At 41.1% G+C, this 26,423-nt stretch overlaps 2 protein-coding genes across 2 annotated transcripts; both read right to left on the bottom strand.

Annotated features, from left to right (window-relative positions):
- Positions 1 to 2,471: 2,471 nt before the first annotated feature.
- Positions 2,472 to 4,803, bottom strand: LOC131941491 (uncharacterized protein DDB_G0271670). Its single transcript, XM_059300764.1, has 2 exons — positions 4,728 to 4,803; positions 2,472 to 3,943 (listed from the first exon to the last, which is right to left on the bottom strand). Exon 2 carries the CDS (start codon positions 3,930 to 3,932, stop codon positions 2,472 to 2,474), a length of 1,461 nt encoding a protein of 486 aa, XP_059156747.1. The 5' UTR covers positions 3,933 to 3,943; positions 4,728 to 4,803.
- Positions 4,804 to 15,341: 10,538 nt separating this feature from the next.
- LOC131941501 (cytochrome c1-like) lies at positions 15,342 to 18,444 on the bottom strand. The gene is made up of 2 exons (XM_059300770.1): positions 18,294 to 18,444; positions 15,342 to 15,948 (listed from the first exon to the last, which is right to left on the bottom strand). The coding sequence occupies exon 2, from the start codon at positions 15,938 to 15,940 to the stop codon at positions 15,422 to 15,424; it is 519 nt and encodes a 172-aa protein (XP_059156753.1). The 5' UTR covers positions 15,941 to 15,948; positions 18,294 to 18,444; the 3' UTR covers positions 15,342 to 15,421.
- Positions 18,445 to 26,423: the final 7,979 nt, after the last annotated feature.

Here is a 26,423-nt window from a genome sequence, read left to right as displayed (position 1 = left end):
ATTACTTATACAAAGCTTTCACGGTTTATATACTTTTGACCGACTTAAGTTAAAACCGTCTTATGGCAAAAATAAAATTTAAACTGATTTTCCAAATAGACTAAAACAAATGACAAGTTGATGTAATTTTTTTAATTGAAAAAAAAAACATTTTTTTTTTTTCAAAATCCGAAGTGGCCAACACTGAGTATCCTATGTTCGTATTTTGCGTTTGTATATATATATATATATATATATATATATATATATATATATATATATATATATATATATATATATATATATATAATATATATATTATATATATATATATAAGGGGGGGCCTAAAAAATTTTTTGCGGGGTGGCCCTTTTTTTCTAGTTCCGCCACTGCATACAATAGGAATAAAAGCACCCCAGATGAATGAATACAGTAGAAAGTAAAACATACTGTATACAATTATATTAATTAAATAAACCAACAAGTATTACAAAAAAAAACATGCTGTTGTTTTATTTCATAGCGTACGTCTTGATAAGTAGATCTATAGAACTAAATCAAGTTTGAATGAAATAGTTCCGTTCTTCATATTCTAAAATTGCAAGTTTTGTGTTCTTCTGTAGTTTAAACAAGTGGCATGTGACGTCATTGTTTTATGCGTTCTTATCACAACAATATAGACTTTTCCCGATGCATAATTAAAATTGTCGTTTCTACATTCGAATATACCTTTATTTTTATTTTCCTTCTTTAAATTTAATAATTTTAATATATATATATAACATCCAACATATTATTTTCAACTCAAGTCCGTATCTTAAAGTTCTCCATATATCGCTGAACATCAGTTTCTTCCAGGCATCTCTTCGGGGGGGGGGGGCCGAAAAAAATTTACCGCCCCCCCCCCCTCCCGAACAAAATGAAATTTATATAATTTATATAGAAAATATATACTTTTAACAGTGTCCGCCCCCCCCCCCCCCGAAGAAAGTCTACCGCCCCCCCCCCCCCCCCGAAAATTTCAGGTGCCCCCCCTCCCCCCCCCCCCCCCCCCCACCCGGAGAAAAAAGTCTGGAAGAAACACTGCTGAACATACTGATCACGTCGCCTAAAAAAAAAATTGCGGACAGAGAGAGAGAGAGAGAAGTTCTCACATGGTTAGGATTGGTAGTCTAGGCATAATTTAAATGTGTTGGTTTTTTTTTGTATTTTTAAAGTTATTTATTTCCTTTGTCACTAATATCGTTCAACGTGTAGTAAAGCACATTGCGTTTTGACCAATAACTATTTTATAAAATATGTTTCTCAAACAAGTATAACATTATAAATATATAGGCATATAATCAGGGGCGTAGCGAGGGGGGGGGCGGGGGGGCGGACCGCACCCGGGTGACACCATTTAGGGGGGTGACACCAAGGCAAAAAATAGCAAAATATATAGAGAAAAACTTGAGGGGGGGGGTGCAAATCGAAAGTTTGAGGGGGGGGGGGGTGCAAATCGAAAAGTTGAAAGTTTGTCCCCGGGAAGGGTCGCTGCGCCTCTGGGGGGTGACACCATTAAGTGCCGCACCGGGTGATACCCGACCTCGCTACGCCACTGCCTATAATTCACGTGTAACGGGTACCGATGGCTAGTATTTAGATAGGAGCCGTCGAGCGAACGATTTTTGCTTTCAAATGTGGCTTACTACGTTACTAGCGAACTTTGAGTTGCGACCAAGCGGAGCAGAGAGTTTCACAGTCAGAGATTCTTCCAGGCATCTTTTCATAGGGGCTCTGCCCCCCCCCCCTCTCTCTCCTCCCAAAACCGTCATGGAGTAAGAAATGTCTAAATTGAAGTAAGAAATGTCCTATATTCAGGGGCGTAGCGAGGGGGGGGGGCGGGGGTGCGGACCCCACCGGGTGACACCATTTAGGGGGGGGGTGACACCAAGGCAAAAAATAGCAAAATATATAGAGAAAAACTTGAGGGGGGTGCAAATCGATAACTTGAGGGGGGTGCAAATCAAAAGTTTGAGGGGGGGGGTGCAAATCGAAAACTTGAAAGTTTGTCCCCGGGAAGGGTCGCTACGCCTCAGGGGGTGACACCATTAAGTGCCGCACCGGGTGACACCCGACCTCGCTACGCCACTGCCTATATTGGAATAAGACATGTCCTATCCTGGAGTAAAAAATGTCTGAATTGAAGTAAGAAAGGTCCTGTTTTTTGAGTAAGAAATGTCAAGTTTATTTAGAAAATGTCCATTATTGGGCTACGAAATGTCTTGTGTACGTAGAGTTTATCATGTGTTAGGGTAAGTACTATTCTGTATTTTATTTATGCTTTTCTAAGTGTAGTCTAACCCAACTTTTTTTATAGATATGATAATTAATTTAAGAAATAATCGGTTAACAAACACAACGTGGAAGATAAAAATTGGTTTGTTTATTTTATTCAACTAAAATGTCAGAACAGACATGTCTTTTTATACATAACTTATTTGTTTCAATAATCAAAATGTAGCAAGTATTTTCTCGGACGCTATTTCCATGCCTACTTTCATGAGACCAAATGCTAACTCAATAGCTGCAGCAAACAAACATCTAATTGATCCCTTTAAATTTAAATTTGGATCATCGTTACTGCAGGGCTTGCTGGTCGGGTTAGGTTTGATGCTAGGCTCGCTGCTAGTTCCGCTGTTTGGATTGGTGGTAAGTCTGGTGCTTGTACTGATGCTACGGAGGGTGCTAAGTCGACTGCTAGTTCCACTGCTCCTACTGGTGCTTTGTCTGGCACTAATGGTTGTGCTAGGACTGGTCCTAAAACTGGAGCTAGTGCTGGTGCTAGGACTGGTCCTAAAATTGATGCTAGTGCTGGTGCTAGGACTGGTCCTAAAACTGGTGCTAGTGCTTGAAACTGTCCTAAAACTGGTGCTGGTGCTGGTGCTAGGACTGGTCCTAAAACTGGAACTAGTGCTTGTGCTAGGATTGGTCCTAAAATTGATGCTAGTGCTGGTGCTAGGACTGGTCCTAAAACTGGTGCTGGTGCTTGAACCTGTCCTAAAACTGGAGCTAGTGCTGGTGCTAGGACTGGTCCTAAAACTGGAGCTGGTGCTAGAACCTGTCTTAAAACTGGGGCTAGTGCTGGTGCTTGAACCTGTCCTAAAACTGGAGCTAGTGCTGGTGCTAGGACTGGTCCTAAAACTGGGGCTAGTGCTGGTGCTTGAACCTGTCCTAAAACTGGAGCTAGTGCTGGTGCTAGGACTGGTCCTAAAACTGGTGCTGGTGCTTGAACCTGTCCTAAAACTGGGGCTAGTGCTGGTGCTTGAACCTGTCCTAAAACTGGAGCTAGTGCTGGTGCTAGGACTGGTCCTAAAACTAGTGCTGGTGCTTGAACCTGTCCTAAAACTGGAGCTGGTGCTTGAACCTGTCCTAAAACTGGAGCTAGTGCTGGTGCTAAGACTGGTCCTAAAACTGGAGCTGGTGCTTGAACCTGTCCTAAAACTGGTGCTGGTGCTTGAACCTGTCCTAAAACTGGAGCTGGTGCTAGAACCTATCCTAAAACTGGTGCTAGTGCTGGTGCTAGGACTGGTCCTAAAACTGGTGCTAGTGCTGGTGCTAGAACTTGTGCTAATACTGTCACTAGTCTTGCTTTCGTCTTGCCATACGGGTTCTTCCTCACAACACCTCGGCTGTAGTTCTGGTACAGTTTCCCCGTCCGTCATAGCCACACTACCTCCGTCTTTGTCCCTCCTCCCCACACTATCGCCGTCATCGTCCTTCATCACCACACCACCATCGTCCCTCCTCCCCACACTACCATCGTCCTCTTCCCTCCTCCCCACACTATCGCCGTCATCGTCCTTCATCGCGTCACCACCACCGTCCTCTGCCTTGAAAGGTTTCGACTGCACCATAATCAAGACGACAAGAAACAGGCAGATGATACCGTGTACAACAAGCTTAGAACACATGATTTTTTTTTCTGTTGAAATAGAATTTAAAAAAAAACAACATAAAATTATGTCGCGTTGAGCTAATATTCCAATCACATTAAAATTATAAAATTGACCTTTTATCAACTGCGTATGTGTATATAAAAAGGGTGAGTTTAATCAAAGGATGGAACAACTTCTTCTGGGTTTAAATCTACCACTGAAACAACTAGAAATGCTACGACTACTGCTACTGCAACAACTGCCGCTTCTTCTAAAACATCAACCAAATTACTACAACCACCACTACAACAACTATTACAACAACAAATAAAACTACAACTTTTACAATAGCTATTACCACAACTACAACAACTATTACTAATACAACAATGCTGTAATATATATATATATATATATATATATATATATATATATATATATATATATATATATATATATATATGACTATATATTTGTATAATGAATAATAAGGGTATCTGTAATGGCGCCTTTTTATGAAGTCGCAGCTATCGTATACTGATAACCATACAACATTCGCTTTTGAGCAGCATTTAAACAAACTTGGGATCAAATTACTCTCGGTGATTTCATTAAAACTGCATAACATGAGCCTTGGATTCAGTCTCCTGACAACTGTTCACTCAGGAAATAGTATTTTGTCGATTGAAACAGTGTTAAATAATACCATTGAACTGCTTGAATCAGCTAGAAACTTACAAAAATTAACATTTTGATTAATCCTTATTTTTTGATAATCATTGAAAAATAAATAAAAACACTACAAAGGTAAATTTTTATCCACCAACTCACCGACATGGATTAGTTAGTCATTGATCATCACTGTACGCCATTTGTTGAAATAGTTTGAACCCAGTTTATGTCGCCATCTTGGTTATGTGTACAAATGTGAATTCACAGGTTTAACACTGTGTAACGATAGACTCAATTATCGATAACTTGCTAATTACAAGAGAAATAGCTAACTCTTGTGTAGTTAGGTAGGAATGTTATATTAAATTATTTTGATTCTTTAAAATATACGAGGACAGAATTATCATATAAATGCAAAATATGAGGTATTTTGGATGTCTTAATTTGTAGTTAATAAAATATGTGTGAGGTTGTTAGCGTTATTTCCTTACAGGAATTGCGATTATTAACTCGTCATTTCTGGATGGATGGATGGATGGATGTGTGTCCGCAATGGATGGATGTGTGTCCGCAGCTTTAAGTCGTATCTCCTCCTCAACGAAGCAATATCGAGGACTAGTTCCAAAAGCAAATATGTTAAGCAAGTTCCGAGGATGATTGTGGGCCAAAACAATTCCCGGAATTCCTTCCTGGATTTCCCGGAAAAGCATAAAACCTCGAAAAAATGCAGTTTTGGCCCATATCTCAGCAACCAGACCACTTAGCGACTTGAAACAATTACCAATCGATTCCTGCCATAATTTAGAACAATATTGCCGAAGAAAGTTTTCAAAAATATCCTTTCGTTCGGTCACAAAAAATTAATTAAGAATTTTTAAACTGAGCATCGTGTAGGCCTAGGATGATATGTACTACTTTTTTTTAAAACTGAGCATCGTGTAGGCCTACTCGTTAAAATAAAACTATTTCCGTTGATATAGGTTAATATAGTTGTCTTTTTTTTTAGCGCAAAAAAATATCCTTTCGTTTGGTCACAAAAAATTAAAAATTGTTATGGATAACATAAGGAAATTGCGCTTAAATTGTCACTAGACTTTTTATTAATTTGTTTTTTTTTTCATTTGAGCATTCTTAACTGCTACTTGAAGAAAGAGCATGATATGTGCCATAGGGCCGGTTGATTCCAACTTCGGAATAGTTTCTGTCCATACAAGAACAAACTGCAAGACATAAGCCGTTTGATATAGGAGTTTCTCTTCTAGATGGGTTGCTGTCTCCAGTGGCGTAGACCCCTCGGTATATATATATATATATATATAAATATATAAATATATATATATATATATATATATATATATATATATATATATATATATATATATATATATATATATATACATACATATATATAATGTATGAGGGGGTGCAAATCGAACGTTTGAGGGGGGGGGGTGCAAATTGAAAGTTTGTCCCCGGGTAAAAATTGGAACCCCCCCCCCTTTTTTTTGAGACGATCCTGGCTACGCCACTGGCTGTCTCCAGATAGCGAGACTCATCTGCCAGGGGTCCGAACTAAGTTGAATAGAATGCGCTCTTCCTCTCGACGACGTAGTCTTCCTTGAAGGCTATACATTTTTATTTATTCATATGGCATATCAAACTGTGGAGAGAATCTGGGTAAGACCCTACTCGCGAAGAAATACAAACGTGGAAATGGGGATGGATTGGACACACCGTGTATAAACCAACTAACAACATGACCAGAGAGTAGTTAGGCCAAGGCAAACTTGGAAAGGTCAGCTGTAGGAGAAGCAGAAGCAGGCGGAATCTCATGGGCCCAACTTGAACGAATCGCACAGAACCGAATACGATGGAGAGGTGTGGTCGGGCCCCTGTGCCCACAATGATGATAATGATGTTGATGATGATGATGATGATGATGATGATGATGATGATGATGACGATGATGATGACGATGATGATGATGTTGATGATGATGATGTTGATGATGATGATGATAATGATGATGATGATGATGATGATGATGATGATGATGATGATGATGATGATGATGATGATGATGACGATGACGATGACGATGATGATGACGATGATGATGATGTTGATGATGATGATGATGATATGACAACAACCACTACTAAACTGAGATCTTTTGTCCCACTCATATATTGAAATATTTGTATTCGACATGTACATCTATGTATGTACATCTATCCTTATGTTTTGTTTTAGGGGTAGTAGGGCTTCCTTATGCTTTTTTTTCAGGGGTAGTAGGGCTTCCTTGTTTTTTGTTTTAGGGGTAGTCCATAAACGACGTCACACTCTTAGAAGAAAATGGGTTGTGATTCATGTGACGATGTGTGACGATGGAGAAGGAAAAAAATCATTTTTAAAAACGCGACGTTGTTGTTTTTTTGTTGTTGTTTTTTTTGATGACCCCCTTACCGAAGTAGTATGTGTCTTTGAGCTAACCTTGACCTTTACCGTTCCCTACCCTGAATGTTGAATAGCTTACGGCGTCATTTGTTCAAGATTATTTTTTGTGCTTGATTGTTTAGTTGAACAAAAAACAAACCAAAATCACTCCTAAACCGCCTTACATTGTTCGCGTTGGTATAGCCTAAAAAAATGTATTGGCAGGTTTCAATATATGCGAACATGTTTAATTACTATAAACAATGAAATTTTAATTATACTTTATCAAATACATAATTCCATAGGCAGCCCTAGCTAACTAACGCTTACGCTAGTCTTGTATTGTTGTTTTTGCTATCTATCTATCTCTATACTGCTAAAACTCAAGTTTGTTTACATGTTTGAATATTTATTTGTTTTTTTTTTTTGTTTGATTGACTACTGGAGAGATCCTGCTCTATGTGGAGAGCTTCAAAATAGTATGTAGGTAGAGAACAATTTTTGTTTTCAGACAGACTGTTTTCAGACAGACTGTTAATCACAAAATTATTTAAAGACGTTAATTAATTTATTGATTTATTCATAGGTAGATTAACCACATTAATTTTAAAAGTTTAAAACATTGACTTTACTTTGTGGGAATAGTGACTTCACATGATTTGTTTACTTTTTAGTACAATAAATGGCGGCTTCTATTGAAGAAGATTGTGTTCCTATTCCAATGTTTAACGCGTTCTAAACGTTATAACTTTAACAATACGTCCGTTTGCTGTATTTATTACGTTCCAACACTTATATCAATTTTCAATTGTCTTTTTCATTTAGTTTTACAATCAATTTCTCTAGGTCTACAGATCAACTGTCGAAGGAAGAAAAGTTATGAATCTAGATCTAGATCTAGAAGTCTAGATCTAGATCAAGGTCACTAGATTTATGTAAATTCTACATCTAGAATCTATTTCAGGACTTAATTATTTTATATAAATGTTTGTTTAGCTTCAATGATCATCTTATTCGAGAATGCATATATCTAGATCTAGAACTAGAACTAGAATCTAGATCTATCTAAAATTTAGATCAAATCTAGATTCTAGATGTAGAATCTAGACTGAACGTAAATTCTACATCTAGAACCTAGCATCTATATACTAAACTATTTCAGGTCTTAATTATTTTATATAAATCTTTGTTTGTTTAGCTGTGGAATATGCTAATTTGGAAATGCTCGATCTAGGGCCTATTTGTGTAACTTAAGATTCATACGCGGCTTCTATGCCGCTAATTTTGCAAAATTATAGACTTAACGTAAATTCTAGATCTATCTCTGTCTAGATATATTAAACTATTTCAGGCCTTAATATTTTACCTTATATAAATCTTTGTTTGTTTAGCTTTGGAATAGGCTAATTTGGGATAATATTACATTTGAAATGCTCTATCTAGGGCCTATTTGCGTAACTTAAGTTTCATAGAAGGATTCTATACCGCTAAATTTGCTTACAATGATAACTTTCCAGATAGGTGAGTTGATAGTGTAATCGCTAACCGTGTGTGTGGTACGGGTTCGAAACACATCTTGTAAATATTATTTTTTTTTGTATTTTTTTATATAGATGTGAATGATAAAGATGTCTATCGGGACTTGGCAGGACACGGGGCAGGCGAAGTAGAGTTCACCTGTTTCTGTGTTCTTGGCATATGAAGGAATAGTGTGGTCAGAGCCATGAGTTCACCTGTGACGTCAGCATATGAAGGGGTAATGTTGTCAGACCTATGCTCAGCCTATGATAGTGTCAGTGTTTCTTCCAGACTTTTTTCTCCGGGATAGGGGGGGGGCGGTAGACTTTCTTCGTGGGGGGGGGGGTGTAGCCCTCCTCCTCTCACCTCCCCCCCCCCCCCCGAGATGTCTGGAAGAAACTCTGATCGGTGTTTTAAAAGACAAGAACATGTCTAAGTTGGGGGGGCACTGGCAGTGAAGTAGAGTTGACCTGTTTTTGTGATCTCAGCATTTAAAGGGATAGTGTTGTCAGACCCATGCTAAGCCGCAATAGGTGTTTTTATAAGACAAAAACGTCTGAGGTGTGACGTCTATTTGAATGTGGGGTCTGTTTTTTTGTGACGATAAGTGACAGACGTGATGTTTTTTTATGGATGACTTCTGAAACCCACAGTTATGCAAGGGATGACGGGTAGTCTAGTATTCTACTAAAACGCAGCAGTTTGTGTTGTTTTTTTTTTTTTTCGTTTTTTTTTTTTTTTTTTTTTGTCGGTTACGCTAGATCAGAGCATCTGCAGTATATTATGTGGAACTGAGAAATACGTATTTGTGAATAGAACGGTGTTCTTTTTACCCGAAATGTTATATACAAATTTTTTATTTAAAGACGTTAACTAATGTAATGGTATATTCGTATGTAAAAACACACCTAAAAGTTGAAAAAAATATTTTTATTTTATAATTATCACAACAAATTTGTCTTCCATTAGAGTTTAACGCATTGGAGTCGCCCATAAATGACGTCACTCGCGTAGGGGGAGGGGGTCCGTAATTTTGTGACGGTATGGGATGAGGGGGAGGGAAGGGGGGGGGAGGTTCAGATGTTGTGACGTCACACTTTTGTATTATAAAAAAAGCAATGTTAGAAAACAAATTTTAGACGTCAAATCATTTTAATAAATTGTAATAGGAATAGATTAAAATTAAAATACTCTATGCTGACATAGTTCAGACGAGATTTTGGAAAAATATCGTATTTTAAGAAAAATTCAACTGAAATTTTGCGGGGAGTTGTAGGCTGAGGTGTGACGTCATTTTTTGGGGGGGGGGGTGGTTTTTTGTGACGTTGTGTGACGGAGTGAAGGGGAGACTTAAAAATCGTCAAAAAAACGTGACGTCATTTATGGATGACCCCATTATAAAGCTAAATTTTCTCTCAGCGTTAGTTTTAAGGATATGTCTCCCAAGACATCCATTTTGGCTTCAGTTTTTCAAGAAGACTCCGCCTCCAGGTCTGTCTTGGGCGCCCTCTTTTCCGCTTTCCCTGGGGGTTCGACTCAAGCGCTTGGAGTGTAAAATTTGGGTGAGCCTTTCGCAGTGTGTTACCCACCCAGCGCCACTTCCTCCTTCTTATTTGCGCACCCAACGGCTCCTGCATAGCTTTCCTCCATAGTTCTATGTTCGGCACTTTGTCCTGCCATCTCAGTTTCAATATCTGTCTAAGGCATCTATTCATAAAGTTCTGTATCTTTGCTGTGCTAGCTTTGGAGACTCTCCATGTCTCTGCTCCATACAGCAGAACTGCCTTGACATTATAGTTAAATATCCTAATTTTTTTGGTAATGCAGGTGGCCGAACTTTTCCATATGGATCGCAGGACTGTGAAAGCGCAGCGGGCTCTATCAACTCTAGCACGTATGTCCTCCTATGTACCTCCCGTTTTGCTGATCTTGCTGCCAAGGTAGACAAACTCTTGCACATCATTTACCTTTCTTCCGTCTATTGTCACTGGGGCATCCTGGTTATTGTTAATTCTCATCACTTCTGTCTTTTCTTTGTTGATCTTGAGACCTACGCGCTGAGAGATGGCTCCTAATGCATCAACTTTTTCTTGCATGTCTTGTAGCCTGTGCGAGAGTAAGGCAAGATCATCTGCAAACTCCAGATCTTCTAGTTTCCCTGTGAGTGTCCACTGAATACCTTTTCCAGAACTGGCATAGGCTGTGCGTGTCACCCAATCGAGAACCACCAAGAAGAGGAGGGGCGACAGCAGACATCCTTGTCTTACACCTGTGTTGACCTGGAACACTTTAGACAGTTTCCCAGCATGGCTAACTTGGCATGAAAATCCATTGTAAAGCTGCTGGATTATTTCCACTAACTTAGCAGGTACACCATAGTGTCTCAACAGATTCTACACTATCCACACTATCAAAGGCCTTCTCAAAGTCAACAAAGCAGATGTAAAGCGGGCCTGCCATTCTATCGTCTGTTCTACAATAATTCTAAGAGTGACTATTTGATCTGTACAAGATCTTTCCTTCCTGGACCCTGCTTGTTCCTCTCTTAGCTTAAGGTCAACCACCTCTTTCATTCTGTCCTAAATAACTCTGGTAAGGACTTTACTTGATATGGACAACAAGGTACTTTTACTTACTTAATCCTCATCACTCCCTGTGGAGTATAGGGCAACAACAAATCTCCGCCATTCCACCCTGTCCTGGGCGAGCCACTTTAGTTCATGCCAGGTTTTGCCAGTAGCCTGTACTTCTTCTTCCATCTCCCTCCTCCATGTTCCCTGTGGTCTTCCTCTACTTCTCTTTCCGGGTGGGTTCCACTTCAGCGCCATGTTGGGGAGTCTTTTTTTGTTCATGCGTAGGACATGGCCCAGCCATCTCCATCTCCTCGTTCTAACTTCTGAGACAATGTCGTTTAATCCTGTCCTTCGCCATATTTCCTTGTTCGGGACTTTGTCGTCCCACTTTATCCTGAGGATGCGTTGGAGGGATCTTCTTTCAAAGCCTCTGAGTCGGCTGTCTACTTTCTTGTTTAGTTTCCATGACTCTGCAGCATAGAGGAGTACAGAACGTACATTAGACTTATAGATCCTTATTTTAGTTCTCTGCTGCAGTGAGGATGATTTCCAGATCTTACGAGTCTGTTGAAAGCTTGTGCTGCCATTGCTATTCTGGTGACAATTTCTTTCTCCATGCTGCCATTTGCTGATATATAGCTGCCGAGGTACTCAAAGTCTTCGACCTCTTCTAGCTCTGCTCCATTCGCAAAGGTCTTGAGAGCACTTTTGGTTTTTATTTTCATTAGCTTGGTTTTTCCGGAGTTTATCTTTAGCCCAACGCTTTTGGCAATTTGCTCTATTCTTGTGGTTTTCGCTTGGATGTCTTTTTGGGCATGTGAAAGTAAAGCCAAGTCATCAGCAAAGTCGCAGTCCTCTAGGTGGTTGGTAAGTTCCCAAACAATTCCTCTTGGCTTATCCTCAGTGGCTCTTCTCATAATCCAGTCTATTACCACCAAAAAGATGACAGGTGAGATGACACAGCCCTGTCTGACTCCTGTTTTTACCTTGAACCATTCACTTTGCTGATTTTCGTGTCGCACACAGCATTGGTTATCATAGTACATGTCCTTAAGTATGTTTATGACTTTTCCTGGAAAGCCATATAGCTCTAGTATCTTCCATAATGATGGATGGTGGATGCTATCAAATGCTTTCTCGAAATCTATGTAGTTGATGTAGAGAGACGAATTCCACTCCAGGGACTGTTCCACTATAGTGCGCAAGACAAATATTTGGTCGTTACATGACCTGTTGGCCCTGAAGCCAGCTTGTTCTTCACGAAGGATCCCATCAATTCCTTTCCTCATTCTTTGTAATAGGACTCTGCAGAAGACTTTTCCTGGTACGGACAACAAGGTAATGCCCCTCCATTTTCCACACTGAGATAAGTCACCGTTCTTAGGCAACTTCACAAGGAGGCCCCTCTTCCAATCGGTTGGGATCTGTCCTGTGTTCCAGACTAAGTTAAGTAATTTATGAAGTCGATTTACTACTTCTTCTCCACCTTGTTTTAATGCCTCTGCTGGGATATTATCTGGTCCTGCTGCCTTGCCACTCTTCAATCCATTTAAAGCGTTGAGAATTTCCTGTCTGGTGATTTCCTCGGTATTGATGTTAAGGGGTTCCCCTGGCTCCAGGTCTGGTGGATCTTGGGGTGCTGGACCGTTTAGTAATTCCTGGAAGTGCTCTCTCCATCGTGCCAATTCTTCCTCAATCGACGTTAGAAGTTTACCATTTTTGCTCCTCACTGGCCTGTTGGGATTGGTTTTCCTCCCACTCAGAGCTCTAGTTGTTGCATAGAGCGTCTTGACATCTCCCTTACTGGCAGCTGTTTTGGCCTGCTCTGCCATTTCATTTATAAACAATCTCTTGTCATTTCATAGTTTCATTTTCACCTCTTTAGCCTTTTCGTTATATCGAGAGGCTGCTGCTTGTTTCTGATGCCGTGTTTTTGCTTGATTTAGTTCGCTCTTTAGGCTTTTTCTTTCTTCCACCTTCTGCCATGTATCATCTGTGATCCAGGGCTTCCTGTTGGGCGCTCTACCTCCTAGAGCCTCCTCGCAGGCTTCACCAGTGGCTTGCTTAAATACTTCCCAGGTGTGTTCAACTGAATCAAAATCTTTTTCTTCTGTCTGTAGAGCTTCAAACCGATTCTTTAGGGTGACCTGAAAATTTGTTCTGTTATCGTGCGTCTTAAGTTTACTTACATCAAATCTTCTTCGTGGATCAACTTCATGTTGCATCTACTTCGCCTTTAGCTTCATCTTCAGTTTAGCAACAACCAGGTGGTGGTCGGATCCTATGTCGGCTCCTCGCTTTGTTCTCACATCCTGCAGTGAGGCCCTCCAACGACGCCTTACTGCGACATGATCAATCTGGTTTTCGGTATGATGATCTGGTGATATCCAGGTGGCTTTATGACAACTTCGGGGGGGGGGGAGTGTACCGCCGATAGTAAGCTCATTTGAGGCACAAAAGTCTGTGAAGAGTTCACCATTTTCATTCATTTCTCCTAGGCCATTGGTTCCCATCTCCATTTCCCAGCCTCTGTTGTCTTTGCCTACTTTGGCATTTAAATCACCCATGAGGATCAGCATGTCGCGCGTGGGTACCTTATCAACCACCGACTAAAGCTCTTCGTAGAAGCGGTCTTTTTCTTCCTCGTCTTCGTTGTTTGTAGGAGCATAGCACATGATAATGGGGGTCTTTTGAAACCTGGATTCAAATCTAGCTTTAATTATTCGATCAGATACAGGTTCCCGTTCCATCAGGCTTTTTGTTGCTTCCTTTGTCAATAGCAAGGCTACGCCTGCCTCTCGTGGGTCGTCCTCATTTTCTTTTCCCGAGTATAGCAGTGTTTCTCCCGTCTGGAATTTTGTCTCTCCAAAGGTGTTCCATCTTGTTTCGCACAGGCCGTGCACTGTAAGATGATACTGTTGCATTTCTTTCACTGCCTGTGCACACTTCCCTGCTTCCCATAGTGTTCTGACGTTCCATGTTCCTATGAGGATAGGTTTCTTTTGCGACAGTAGTTTTAGGGCTGTGAATTTAGTTTTCCTCGGTTGAAGAAGGGGGGTCGGCTCTGTAGCTTCCTTGCGGATTTGGCTGCATTGCGTCATACTTCTCCTAAGTGGAGCCCTGGTTCTTCCGAGGACTGGATTTATTTCAGATTAGGCTTCGGTTTCTGTAACTATATTTTGTTTTATGTGGATGAGTAGTTAGCCCATCGCACAACCCCCAAACTGGAGGACCAGGACACAACGTTTGGTCTGGCCCCTACCCACAGGACCAGGACACAACGTTTGGTCTGGCCCCTCCCGCGCAGATCTGTCCGACTTGGTTAGACCTGCCAGGAGCACTAGGCTCCCGCCGGCATAGCTCTGGGGGTCGCTGGGGCACACAAGCCATCCCACCAGTTCGAGGCGGTGTGCCATCAGGATGGAAGCGCAGGCATTGTTTACATTTAAATAACTCATTTTTAGAAAAGAATGTCACGCGTCTAAGAACATATAATTGGTAACGCGTTGGTGAAATTCTTCTAATATATTTCGTCAAACTTTCTTCTATCCCCGCGGCAACGCGCGGGGGGCAGGTACGCTAGTCGGCTATTAATTCTTAAAGAAGTAAAAGTTTGTTTTCTGATTTCAGTTGCTGTGGATTTTTTTCTGTGGACAGGATAGGAACGTACGTGATTTGAGTCTTTTTCCAACCCTATCGTTTACCCAATTGCTACTATATTGTCAAATTGTTGTATTGGAAAGGTCTGTAGTGTCTTATGGCGTATTGGAAACGGATAAAGGGGTAGATAAACACAGATAAGTACTGAAAATACATCTCGGCTAGTGGGTTAGCAAATATGACGCGTTGTGATCATAAATCTCCAGTTTTGGAGTAAGACAAGTCCTTTAATGGAATAGATGGGAAATAGTTGTATTCCATTTGGTGAAGAAATATTGAGGTAAGAAATGATCGCTGTAGTAAGAAATGTCCTTTGAGTAATAAAGTAATAAATGTCTGAATCATAATAAGATATGTCCTTTATTAGAGTAATAAAGGACATAGTAAGAAAAATCCTTAGAGTAAACATGTAATATTTTGGAGTAAGAAATGCCCAGTATAGGTTGCAACGTACTTAGTTGGACTAGAAATGACCTATGTAATTAAATGTTCTGTGTGTCGTATTTTCGTTGCCTTACTGCTACGTGTGTTTTTAATGTGTACATGTACTTTTTTTTTATAAATAATCGCTCAACAAACACAATGCAGACATATTGGCCACTTTGTTTTATTCAACCAAAATATACTGGAACATACATGTCGTTTTCAAAGGGACATGCATAGCATTTAATCAGCGAAGGAATTTACAATAGTCTCGTCAACCACATTAGCGCCAATCCTAAGAAATTTAAATGCTATGTCACATACAGACCAAAAGATACCCCTAATACTTTCCTTTAAGGAGCCCAGTATACTTTTAGGCTTAGCTTCGGTTTTGCTAGAGCTCGGCTTGGTGGGAGAATTCTTGGGGGCAGTGGGAGAATTCTTGGGGGCAGCATGAGTGGTTTCTTCGTGGTGAGTAGCTGCTGGTTCATCGTCCGCTGGTGGCTCTGCTGGGGGTTCAGCTCCGTCAGCAGGTGGCTCTTCTGTGGGTTCAGCTCCGTCAGCAGGTGGCTCTTCTGCAGGTCCCTCTCCTCCATCGCCACCGTCGCCGTAGTCCTGGCGCAGCTGCAACTCTCCAGGGAGTTCCTCGTCCCGCCGTGCCAAACCCGCCTCGTCCTCTTCCATTGAAGGTTTAGACTGTACCGTGAACAGGCAGACAAGAAGTAACCAGACGACACCACGAATGACGGATTGAGATCCCATGATGTTTTCTAGTAGAATAGAATTTAAAAAAAAAAAAACATTAAAAATACTCTCGTGTGTTGAGCTAAAATTTCTTTACCCTGCATTATTTTTTTATATTTAATCATTTATTTTTTTAAATATTTTTTAATGTGCTAAAGAAGGAAAAAGATGGTTGAGTTAATATGGCTACATAGTCAAGTAGACATGAAAATAGCGCTTTTGAAATCCACGCTCGAAGCATGAGAGGGGCCAGATGCTGCACATGTATCAGACTCCTCTCTCCACACAACTGATAGAACCCCCTCTCTCCACACAACTGGTCTACCACACAACTGGTGTACCACACAACTCCCTCACAATTGGTGTACCCCACAACCCCAACACAACTGGTCTACCCCACAACTGGTCTACCACCCAACTGGTCTACCCCACAACTGATCTACCACACAACTGGTCTACCACACAACTCCCAAACAAACGGTCTACCTCACAAATCCCCCACAACTGGTCTAACACACAACTGGTCTACCACACAACTGGTCTATTACACAACTCCCACACAATTGGCGAACCACACAACTCCCACACAACCGGTCTACCACACAACTCCCCCACAACTGGTCTACCACACAACTGGTCTACCCCGCAACTCCCCCACAACTGGTCTACCACACAACTCCCCCACAACTGGTCTACCACACAACTCCCACACAACCGGTCTACCACACAACTGGTCTACCCCGCAACTCCCCCACAACTGGTCTACCACACAACTCCCCCACAACTGGTCTACCACACAACTCCCACACAACCGGTCTACCTCACAACTCCCACACAACCGGTCTACCACACAACCGGTCTACCTCACAACTCCCACACAACCGGTCTACCACACAACTGGTCTACCACACAACTCCCACACAACCGGTCTACCTCACAACTCCCCCACAACTGGTCTACCACACAACTGGTCTACCACACAACTGGTCTACCACACAACTGGTCTACCACACAACTGGTCTACCACACAACTGGTCTATTACACAACTCCCACTCAATTGGCGTACCCCACAACTTCCACACAACTGGTCTACCATACAACTGGTCTACCACACATTTTCCTCACAACTTATATACCACACAACTGGTCTATTACACAACTCCCACACAACTGGTCTACCACACAACTCCCCTACAACTGGTCTACCACAAAACTTCCACACAATTGATATACCACACAACTCCCACACAACTGGTCTATCACACAACTCCCACACAACTGGTGTACCACACAACTCCCACACAACTGGTCTACCACACAACTGGTCTACCACACAACTCCCACACAATTGGTGTACCACACAACTCCCACACAACTGGTCTACCACACAACTGGTCTACCACACAACTCCCACACAATTGGTGTACCACACAACTCCCACACAACTGGTGTACCACACAACTGGTCTACCACACAACTCCCACACAATTGGTGTACCACACAACTCCCACACAACTGGTCTACCACACAACTGGTCTACCACACATTTCCCTCACAACTGATATACCACACAACTGGTCTACCACACAACTCCCCTACAACTGGTCTACCACAAAACTTCCACACAATTGATATACCACACAACTCCCACACAACTGGTGTACCACACAACTGGTCTACCACACAACTCCCCTACAACTGGTCTACCACACAACTCCCACACAATTGGTATACCACACAACTCCCACACAACTGGTCTACCACACAACTCCCCTACAACTGGTCTACCACACAACTCCCACACAATTGGTGTACCACACAACTCCCACACAACTGGTGTACCACACAACTGGTCTATCACACAACTCCCACACAATTGGTATACCACACAACTCCCACACCACAACTGGTGTACCACAGAACACCCACACAAATTGACTCCTAGGGACTAACGGCATTTGAGCAGTTGTTTTTTGGGCTAAGACATTCGGGCCATTGTCTTTCGGGCTAACGCTCTGCACTAGATGGTGTTTGCGGATAAAGTCTTTGAATCTCCTGATCCAAGTTGGTACACAAGGACGACATTCCGAAAGTCTCTAGCTCTATACAGATTATCATGCGAAATTTTTTCTCCTTCTAATTAAATACGAGCCCTTGAAAATAATGATCTTAATACTAATTGTTTTAAAGCATACTAATTGAGGAGGATGTTTCAGTTTTTAAATTAACACAAACTGAAAGCTATTTCTAAAAAAAATTAATAAATCTTATATATAAAAAAACCCAGCTTTTAAATGTGTAAAGGATAAATTACAGAAAATTAAACTATAAGACTAAAAAGGAAGGGTTAGTAGATAGAAAAACACATACCGAATGCTCAGTAACTTGAAAGTGCTTTAGATCTTTACTTCTACAAGTGTGTGATCACGCTATTCGTTGGCCGCTGCTTTCCTTTATATGCACACTTTTGCGCATGCGTAGTGCTGGTGTTGACGTTGCAAGAGGCGTCAACCTGGCGACAGCCAACTGGGCGACAACAACTGGGCAATTATGAATTGGGCGAAAAAATGGTGCTCGAAAGATAGGCGGACTTTAAAAATTTGATGAAAAGTATGGTGATTTTGTGTGTCTAAAGCAAACTCTAGAGTGTTGAAATTTTGTGTACCTAAGGCAAACACTAGAATGTTGAAATTTTCTGTACCGAGTGAAACACTGGAATGTTGAAAGTTTGTGTACCTAAGGCCAATACTAGAATGTTGAAATTTTGTGTACCTAATGCAAACACTGGAATGTTGAAATTTTTTTGACCTAAGGCAAACACTAGAATGTTCAAATATCAAATTACTACAGCGCAACTTCATATACTTTTAAAACACAATAAGTCCTAAAATATATTTCGTAACTAAATTTAATATCACTTCTATATTTTTGAGGAAATATATAATATGTCTCCATGGTCTAATAGACCATTGGGAGGTGCGCATTGGAAATTCAAACACAAAGCCTGGGCCCTAACTGGAGTAGAGCCAAATGTGGCCCATGTATCACCCCCCCCCCCCCTCCATCTAACTAATGGACCCAATGAACTAGAGATTGCCTGAACAGCTTGGAATCGGTAGTGTCGCAAGAGTTCCCGAAAGAAAACCATGAAAAGAAATATATGATCTTGATTAAAGCATTAAAATTGGATTACTCGCGTTAGAAAAGTAAAACTATTTCATGATATTTAATTTTCAGCACGTATTTGTGGCAATTCCTGAGGGGCAATCTATTGATGGCAAGTTATGACCTGACCCTAGGGACCAATTATTAATTTAGTGTCTTTAGAGAGATGGCCGGATGGTAGAGAGCACAACTTTAACCCGAATTTCTTGATTTCAAATCCGGATGAGTCTGCTCGACATCCCTGAGTCCACCCAGCTCTGATGTTTACATGTCTCACATTAGGGAAACAAAGGTTGACCCCCCCCCCCTGTATCCCTAGTTCATTGAAATGGATGAACTCTACTTCATCTGCTCCCTTGTCTTACGTACAAATGAGAAAAGATTGTCAGTATCCACGTCGACATTATCCACATCCACCTTATCCACCCCACTACTCCACCTCTTATTTCTATTCCTTGCCACGTCGTAGCCTACCTCCACAGCAAATTAATCTCTAAAACATGCGTTGACAATCTCTGTGCATGCACGTAGGTGACAACCAAATCGCAATTAAACCCGCACGTATTATCCATCTTGCGTTGATTAGTTAATTAATTCTACAACCGGATTAATATATTTTGTGCATCAAGCTTGAAAATGTAATCAACATTCCTCGAACACAAAAAGATATTTCTGACCAGAATTTAGTTACGACTCGCGTGTAACCATAGTTGTAATATTGAAGGCTTAAAGTTGTCTCTCGCCCATCTCAATGTTAAGCCTAGGCCTTAGACAGTCAGAGACACTCAACTCATATTCCCTCCCAACATTCCTCTGGTCGTCTACGTGGCATTGTCCGGCTAATAGAATTCTGACCATTATACATTGCTTTAAATAGTAGATACTGTTTGAACATCTTTCTACAACACTTCCTTAAGGTAAGCTGTCCCGACAAAATGCTAAATAAAGATCTGTGGCTAAAAACAAAATAACAGTCAATAGACAGGGAAATGAAAGTCCGCAAATGGGGATGGTTCGGGGGGATATGCTCTGAAAACGGATAACATCGTGAGGCACGCGTTAGACTTGAATCCCCAGGGGAAAAGAAAAGTATGCCGGGCAAAGCAAAACTAGACTTAAGACAGCCGCCCAAAGCAGAGTCCGGTTGAGAGGTATGGTTTCAACTGTTAACTTCTTAGACGCTCTCAAGTCAGTAAAGTAAGGTGGTAGTCAAGGTGATTTGAATTTAAGGTTAAAACTGCTGTTGGTTTTAATAGTGTGCCTGTGTACTAGAGTACTAGTACTGTTGGTTTTACAGTGTGGCTGTGTACTAGTACTGTTGGTTTTACAGTGTGCCTGTGTACTAGTACTGTTGGTTTTACAGTGTGTGTACTAGTACTGTTGGTTTTACAGTGTGGCTGTGTACTAGTACTGTTGGTTTTACAGTGTGACTGTGTACTAGTAATATTGGTTAAACAGTGTGACTGTGTACTAGTACTGTTGGTTTTACAGTGTGGCTGTGTACTAGTACTCTTGGTTTTACAGTGTGTGTACTAGTACTGTTGGTTTTACATTGCGGCTGTGTACTAGTACTGTTGGTTTTACAGTGTGGCTGTGTACTAGTACTGTTGGTTTTACAGTGTGAGTGTGTACTACTATTGTTGGTTTTACAGTGTGGCTGTGTACTAGTACTGTTGGTTTTACAGTGTGGCTGTGTACTAGTACTGTTGGTTTTACAGTGTGGCTGTGTACTAGTACTGTTGATTTTACAGTGTGAGTGTGTACTAGTACTGTTGGTTTTACAGTGTGAGTGTGTACTAGTACTGTTGGTTTTACAATCTGACTATGTACTAGTACTGTTGGTTTTACAGTGTGGCTGTGTACTAGTGCTGTTGATTTTACAGTGTGAGTGTGTACTAGTACTGTTGGTTTTACAGTGTGGCTGTGTACTAGTACTGTTGGTTTTACAGTGTGGCTGTGTACTAGTACTGTTGGTTTTACAGTGTGAGTGTGTACTAGTACTGTTGGTTTTACAGTGTGGCTGTGTACTAGTACTGTTGGTTTTACAGTGTGAGTGTGTACTAGTACTGTTGGTTTTATAGTCTGGCTGTGTACTAGTACTGTTGGTTTTACAATCTGACTATGTACTAGTACTATTAGTTTTACAATCTTGCTGTGTGCTGGTACTGTTGGTTTTACAGTGTGGCTGTGTACTAGTACTGTTGGTTTTACAGTGTGGCTGTGTACTAGTACTGTTGCTTTACAGTGTGAGTGTGTACTAGTACTGTTAGTTTTACAGTGTGGCTGTGTACTAGTACTGTTGGTTTTACAGTGTGGCTGTGTACTAGTACTGTTGGTTTTACAGTGTGGCTGTGTACTAGTACTGTTGGTTTTACAGTGTGCCTGTGTACTAGCACTGTTGGTTTTACAGTGTGGCTGTGTACTAGTACTGTTGGTTTTACAGTGTGGCTGTGTACTAGTACTGTTGATTTTACAGTGTGAGTGTGTACAAGTACTGTTGGTTTTACAGTGTGGCTGTGTACTAGTACTGTTGGTTTTACAGTGTGCCTGTGTACTAGCACTGTTGGTTTTACAGTGTGGCTGTGTACTAGTACTGTTGGTTTTACAGTGTGGCTGTGTACTAGTACTGTTGATTTTACAGTGTGAGTGTGTACTAGTACTGTTGGTTTTACAGTGTGAGTGTGTACTAGTACTGTTGGTTTTACAATCTGACTATGTACTAGTACTGTTGGTTTTACAGTGTGGCTGTGTACTAGTGCTGTTGATTTTACAGTGTGAGTGTGTACTAGTACTGTTGGTTTTACAGTGTGGCTGTGTACTAGTACTGTTGGTTTTACAGTGTGGCTGTGTACTAGTACTGTTGGTTTTACAGTGTGAGTGTGTACTAGTACTGTTGGTTTTACAGTGTGGCTGTGTACTAGTACTGTTGGTTTTACAGTGTGAGTGTGTACTAGTACTGTTGGTTTTATAGTCTGGCTGTGTACTAGTACTGTTGGTTTTACAATCTGACTATGTACTAGTACTATTAGTTTTACAATCTTGCTGTGTGCTGGTACTGTTGGTTTTACAGTGTGGCTGTGTACTAGTACTGTTGGTTTTACAGTGTGGCAGTGTGCTAGTACTATTGGTTTTACAGTGTGGCTGTGTACTAGTACTGTTGCTTTACAGTGTGGCTGTGTACTAGTACTGTTGGTTTTACAGTGTGGCTGTGTACTAGTACTGTTGGTTTTACAGTGTGGCAGTGTGCTAGTACTATTGGTTTTACAGTGTGGCTGTGTACTAGTACTGTTGCTTTACAGTGTGAGTGTGTACTAGTACTGTTGGTTTTACAGTGTGGCTGTGTACTAGTACTGTTGGTTTTACAGTGTGGCTGTGTACTAGTACTGTTGGTTTTACAGTGTGGCTGTGTACTAGTACTGTTGGTTTTACAGTGTGCCTGTGTACTAGCACTGTTGGTTTTACATTGCGGCTGTGTACTAGTACTGTTGGTTTTACAGTGTGGCTGTGTACTAGTACTGTTGGTTTTACAGTGTGAGTGTGTACTACTATTGTTGGTTTTACAGTGTGGATGTGTACTAATACGGTTGGTTTTACAATCGTGTACTAGAACTGTTGATTTTGCAGTTAATCTGTCTGTGTACTAGTACTACAGTACTTGTCGAACAGAAACATTAACGTAACGAATGCTCAGTTTGAGTAACGTGTCAGTCGCGAATGATTTCACCACACAACAATTTTAATTGTGTTGTTGAGCCAAATCCTCGCGATTTATCTAATACATAACTTGTTTTGACAGCATATATAATATTAATAAATAAACACATTCATCTGGGATGGGCTAAGCTTGGGTCTTGGGTTGATCCTAGTTTGAAAATCTATCTTGTGTTCTAAAACAAATTGTTACTCGTACAGAGAGCTTAGAGCAGAAATATTAATTAAAAATAGGAATAGCAACATCCTACAGCTTGCAATTAATTTCAGGTAATACACATTTTAAGTTTAATTTTGTAGAATCGAGACACGTAGCACCTTAACGAATAAAGAGTTTACAGAGTATACAGAGTTTACTAAGTATGAATATAAGATATCTGACAACGAAAATTTCTCATGTCTTGTCCGATGAAAATTTTTTCGCAGCGAACAACCCCGAGAGTTGTTTAAAATTTAATCACCCCGAGAACTTCTTCTTTCTTCTTCTTCTTCGTTCTTAATTTTAGCCTTATCTGCCAGAGGGTTCGAACTTGCGACTTTTTAAAAATTTAACAACCATGAGCTTTGCCGATTCGACCACGCCGACCATAACATTCTGTTTTTACCGGGGACCACCATCGTCAGTGAGGACTTCGATGAAAGAGGACTTTTTTAAAAACAGGACCTCATTTGAAGTAGGAACTTATATGAAATAGCATTTCGTATATAACGTGACTTTATACCTTGTTTTAAAGACAATATAAACCTCTGGTCAAGTTCCTTGGAAGATGTAGGTAAAGACGGGCAGCCACTGGAAGCAGAGAGACTCATCTGTTCATCTCATGTAGGCAGTGGCGTAGCGAGGTCGGGTGTCACCCGGTGCGCACTTAATGGTGTCAGAGGCGTAGCGACCCTTTCTGGGGACAAACTTTCCATTTACATTCCCGTCAAAACTTTCTATTTGCACCCCCACCCCCGTCAAAACTTTCGATTTGCACCCCCACCCCCGTCAAAACTTTCGATTTGCACCCCCCCCCTCAAACTTTCGATTTTCACGCTCCCCCCGCCCCCCTAAAACTTTCGATTAGCACCCTCTCCCCCCCCCCCACAAATTTTCGATTTGCACCTCTTAAAAGACTATTTAACACTCGAATTAATCACTTATATAGTGGAATTATCATTTTTCTCTATATATTTTGCTATTTTTTGCCTTGGTGTCACCCCCAAAATGGGGTGACCCAGTGCGATCCGCACCCCCGCCCGCCCCCCCCCCCCCCATCGCTACGCCTCTTTTTTTTTTCTTTCCACCTCGTCTTCTTCTTTCTTAATTCTACCATTGGAAGCTACTCCCTTTAACACAATTATGTAGTACGTGTCACTTGTTATACGTCATATAAACCGTTCACTCCGATTTTAAAAGTGGTGTGATTTTGGAGTTGTCTCTCCTAGACGAGCGGCTGTACCCAGTAATGGAGCCTCATCTGCCCGAGGTTCGAACTCGAGACCTTTCGGTTCAGCAACCATGATCAACCGACCCGACCACTCCGACCTCCTTGTTCAACTAATCTATCAGTTTCTTCGGTTGCTCAGCGAATATATGTGTCGTTTCTTGTTGGACGAATAAGTGCGTCTAATTTTTATCTACGAATATGTGCGTCTAATTTTATCTACGAATATGTGTGTCCTTTTCTTACCAAGTTTTTGTAAGTTCACATAAAATGTGTACATTTGCAACAAATAAATCTTCGATTTACCAAATTCGTCTTCAAATAGATCATTCTGGTTACATTCTTAAAGATGACAACCTCTACCTATAAATGTTCCGAACCTGCGTTTCTGTTTGTCCATGATGCGATGTCCGAAATGCGGACACGTCACCAGAATTGGGTTTCACGTTTTGTCAGATTATCTCAGCATTCAGTGCCTAAGCTAACTATAATCACTCCCCACACACCCACCCCCCTCACGCACACACATACACTTCCGATTTTCTGAGTTTTAGGTCTGCGACATACAAAAATTGCTAGAACCTAGGCAGAGGCGTAGCGAGGGTGGGGGGGTGCGGGTGCGGACCGGGTGACACCATTTAGGGGGGTGACACCAAGGCAAAAAATAGCAAAATATATAGAGAAAACCTTGAGCGGGTGGGGGGCAAATCGAAAACTTGAGGGGAGGGGTGCAAATCGAAAATGTATTTGAAAGTTTGTCCCCGGGAAGGATCGCTACGCCTCTGGGGGGGGGGGGGGGGTGACACCATTAATTGCCGCACCGGGTGACACCCGACCTCGCTACGCCCCTGAACCTAGGTACGAGTAAATACCCCTTCCCTGACGAAAAATAAAAATGTATTACATTTATATAGAAGACAATATATACTTTTACCATTGTTTTCCCCGCGTTTATAAGTTTCAAGCGCTAAAACCAAACTTTTCAGAAACCCAGGATAAAAAATATATGAAAGAAACACAGGAGAATGTAACACTTTTATGCATTAGAGGAGAGACTTTCGAATTTTTTATCCATCGCTTAAATATACTTTCGATGAATATTCTTCTTAATCCCGTTCATGCCCAATACACATGGGGTGGATGAAGTAGAGTTCATCTGATTAATTGACCTCGGCATATGAAGGGATAGTGTTGTCAGCGCTTTGCCCAGTCGCCTTTGTTTCCCTAACGTAAGTTAGGGAAACATCAGAAATCAGCGGACTCTGCGACGTTCTATTGATTTGAACCAGGGTGGCAGTCTAGCTCGCTACTGCTAGGCCACGCAGTCCCCTGGATGAATATTAGTAGATTAAAATATTCGCTTTTTAAGGATTGGAACATTATGAAGACAGCGGTTCGATGCCAAGTAGGATTTTAGTTGAAGTCCTCATCTCAACATAGAGTCTTCTTTTTCTTCTTCGTTCTTAATTTTTAGTGTTGGGAGGGATCGAGCCTTATCTCCCAGAGGGTTTGAACTCGAGACTTTTTTCAAATTTATCAACCATGAGTTTTGCCGACTCGACCATGCTTCCATCACAAATAAGGTTTACGTGTCAACTGGTTATGCGCCATTGTGGCCATTGACTCCGATTTCAGCCTGCTTTTCTTTTTGGATTTGCTTCCATAGCCTTTGTCCAACCAAGAACAAACTACAAGGCAGCAGTCGTTTAATTTTGGAGTTGTCTCTCCTAGAAGAGTGACTGTCCCCAACTAACGGGCCTCGTCTGCCCGAGGGTCCGAACTCGAGACTTTTCGGTTTAGCAACCATGGGCTTTACCGCCTCGACCACGCCGACTCCCTCATAGAGTAAAATAGACTTTGTCAAATTTCGAGTAAGAAAATTAAGGTTGAGTTCCTCATCTCAACATGGAGTAAAATAGACTTTGTCAAATTTCAGTAGGAAAATTAAGGTTGAGATCCTCATCTCAACATGGAGTAAAATAGACTTTGTCAAATTTCAGTAGGAAAATTAAGGTTGAGTTCCTCATCTCAACATGGAGTAAAATAGACTTTGTCAAGTTTCAGTAGGAAAATTAAGGTTGAGTTCCTCATCTCAACATAAAGTAAAAAAGACTTTGTCAAATTTCAGTAGGAAAATTAAGGTTGAGATCCTCATCTCAACATGGAGTAAAATAGACTTTGTCAAATTTCAGTAGGA

This window comes from Physella acuta, unplaced genomic scaffold, assembly GCF_028476545.2.
Source record: "Physella acuta isolate Inbredline_101_S28 unplaced genomic scaffold, ASM2847654v3 ptg000363l, whole genome shotgun sequence".
Lineage (NCBI taxonomy): Eukaryota > Metazoa > Mollusca > Gastropoda > Physidae > Physella > Physella acuta.
This window is presented reverse-complemented; position numbering and strand designations above follow the sequence as displayed.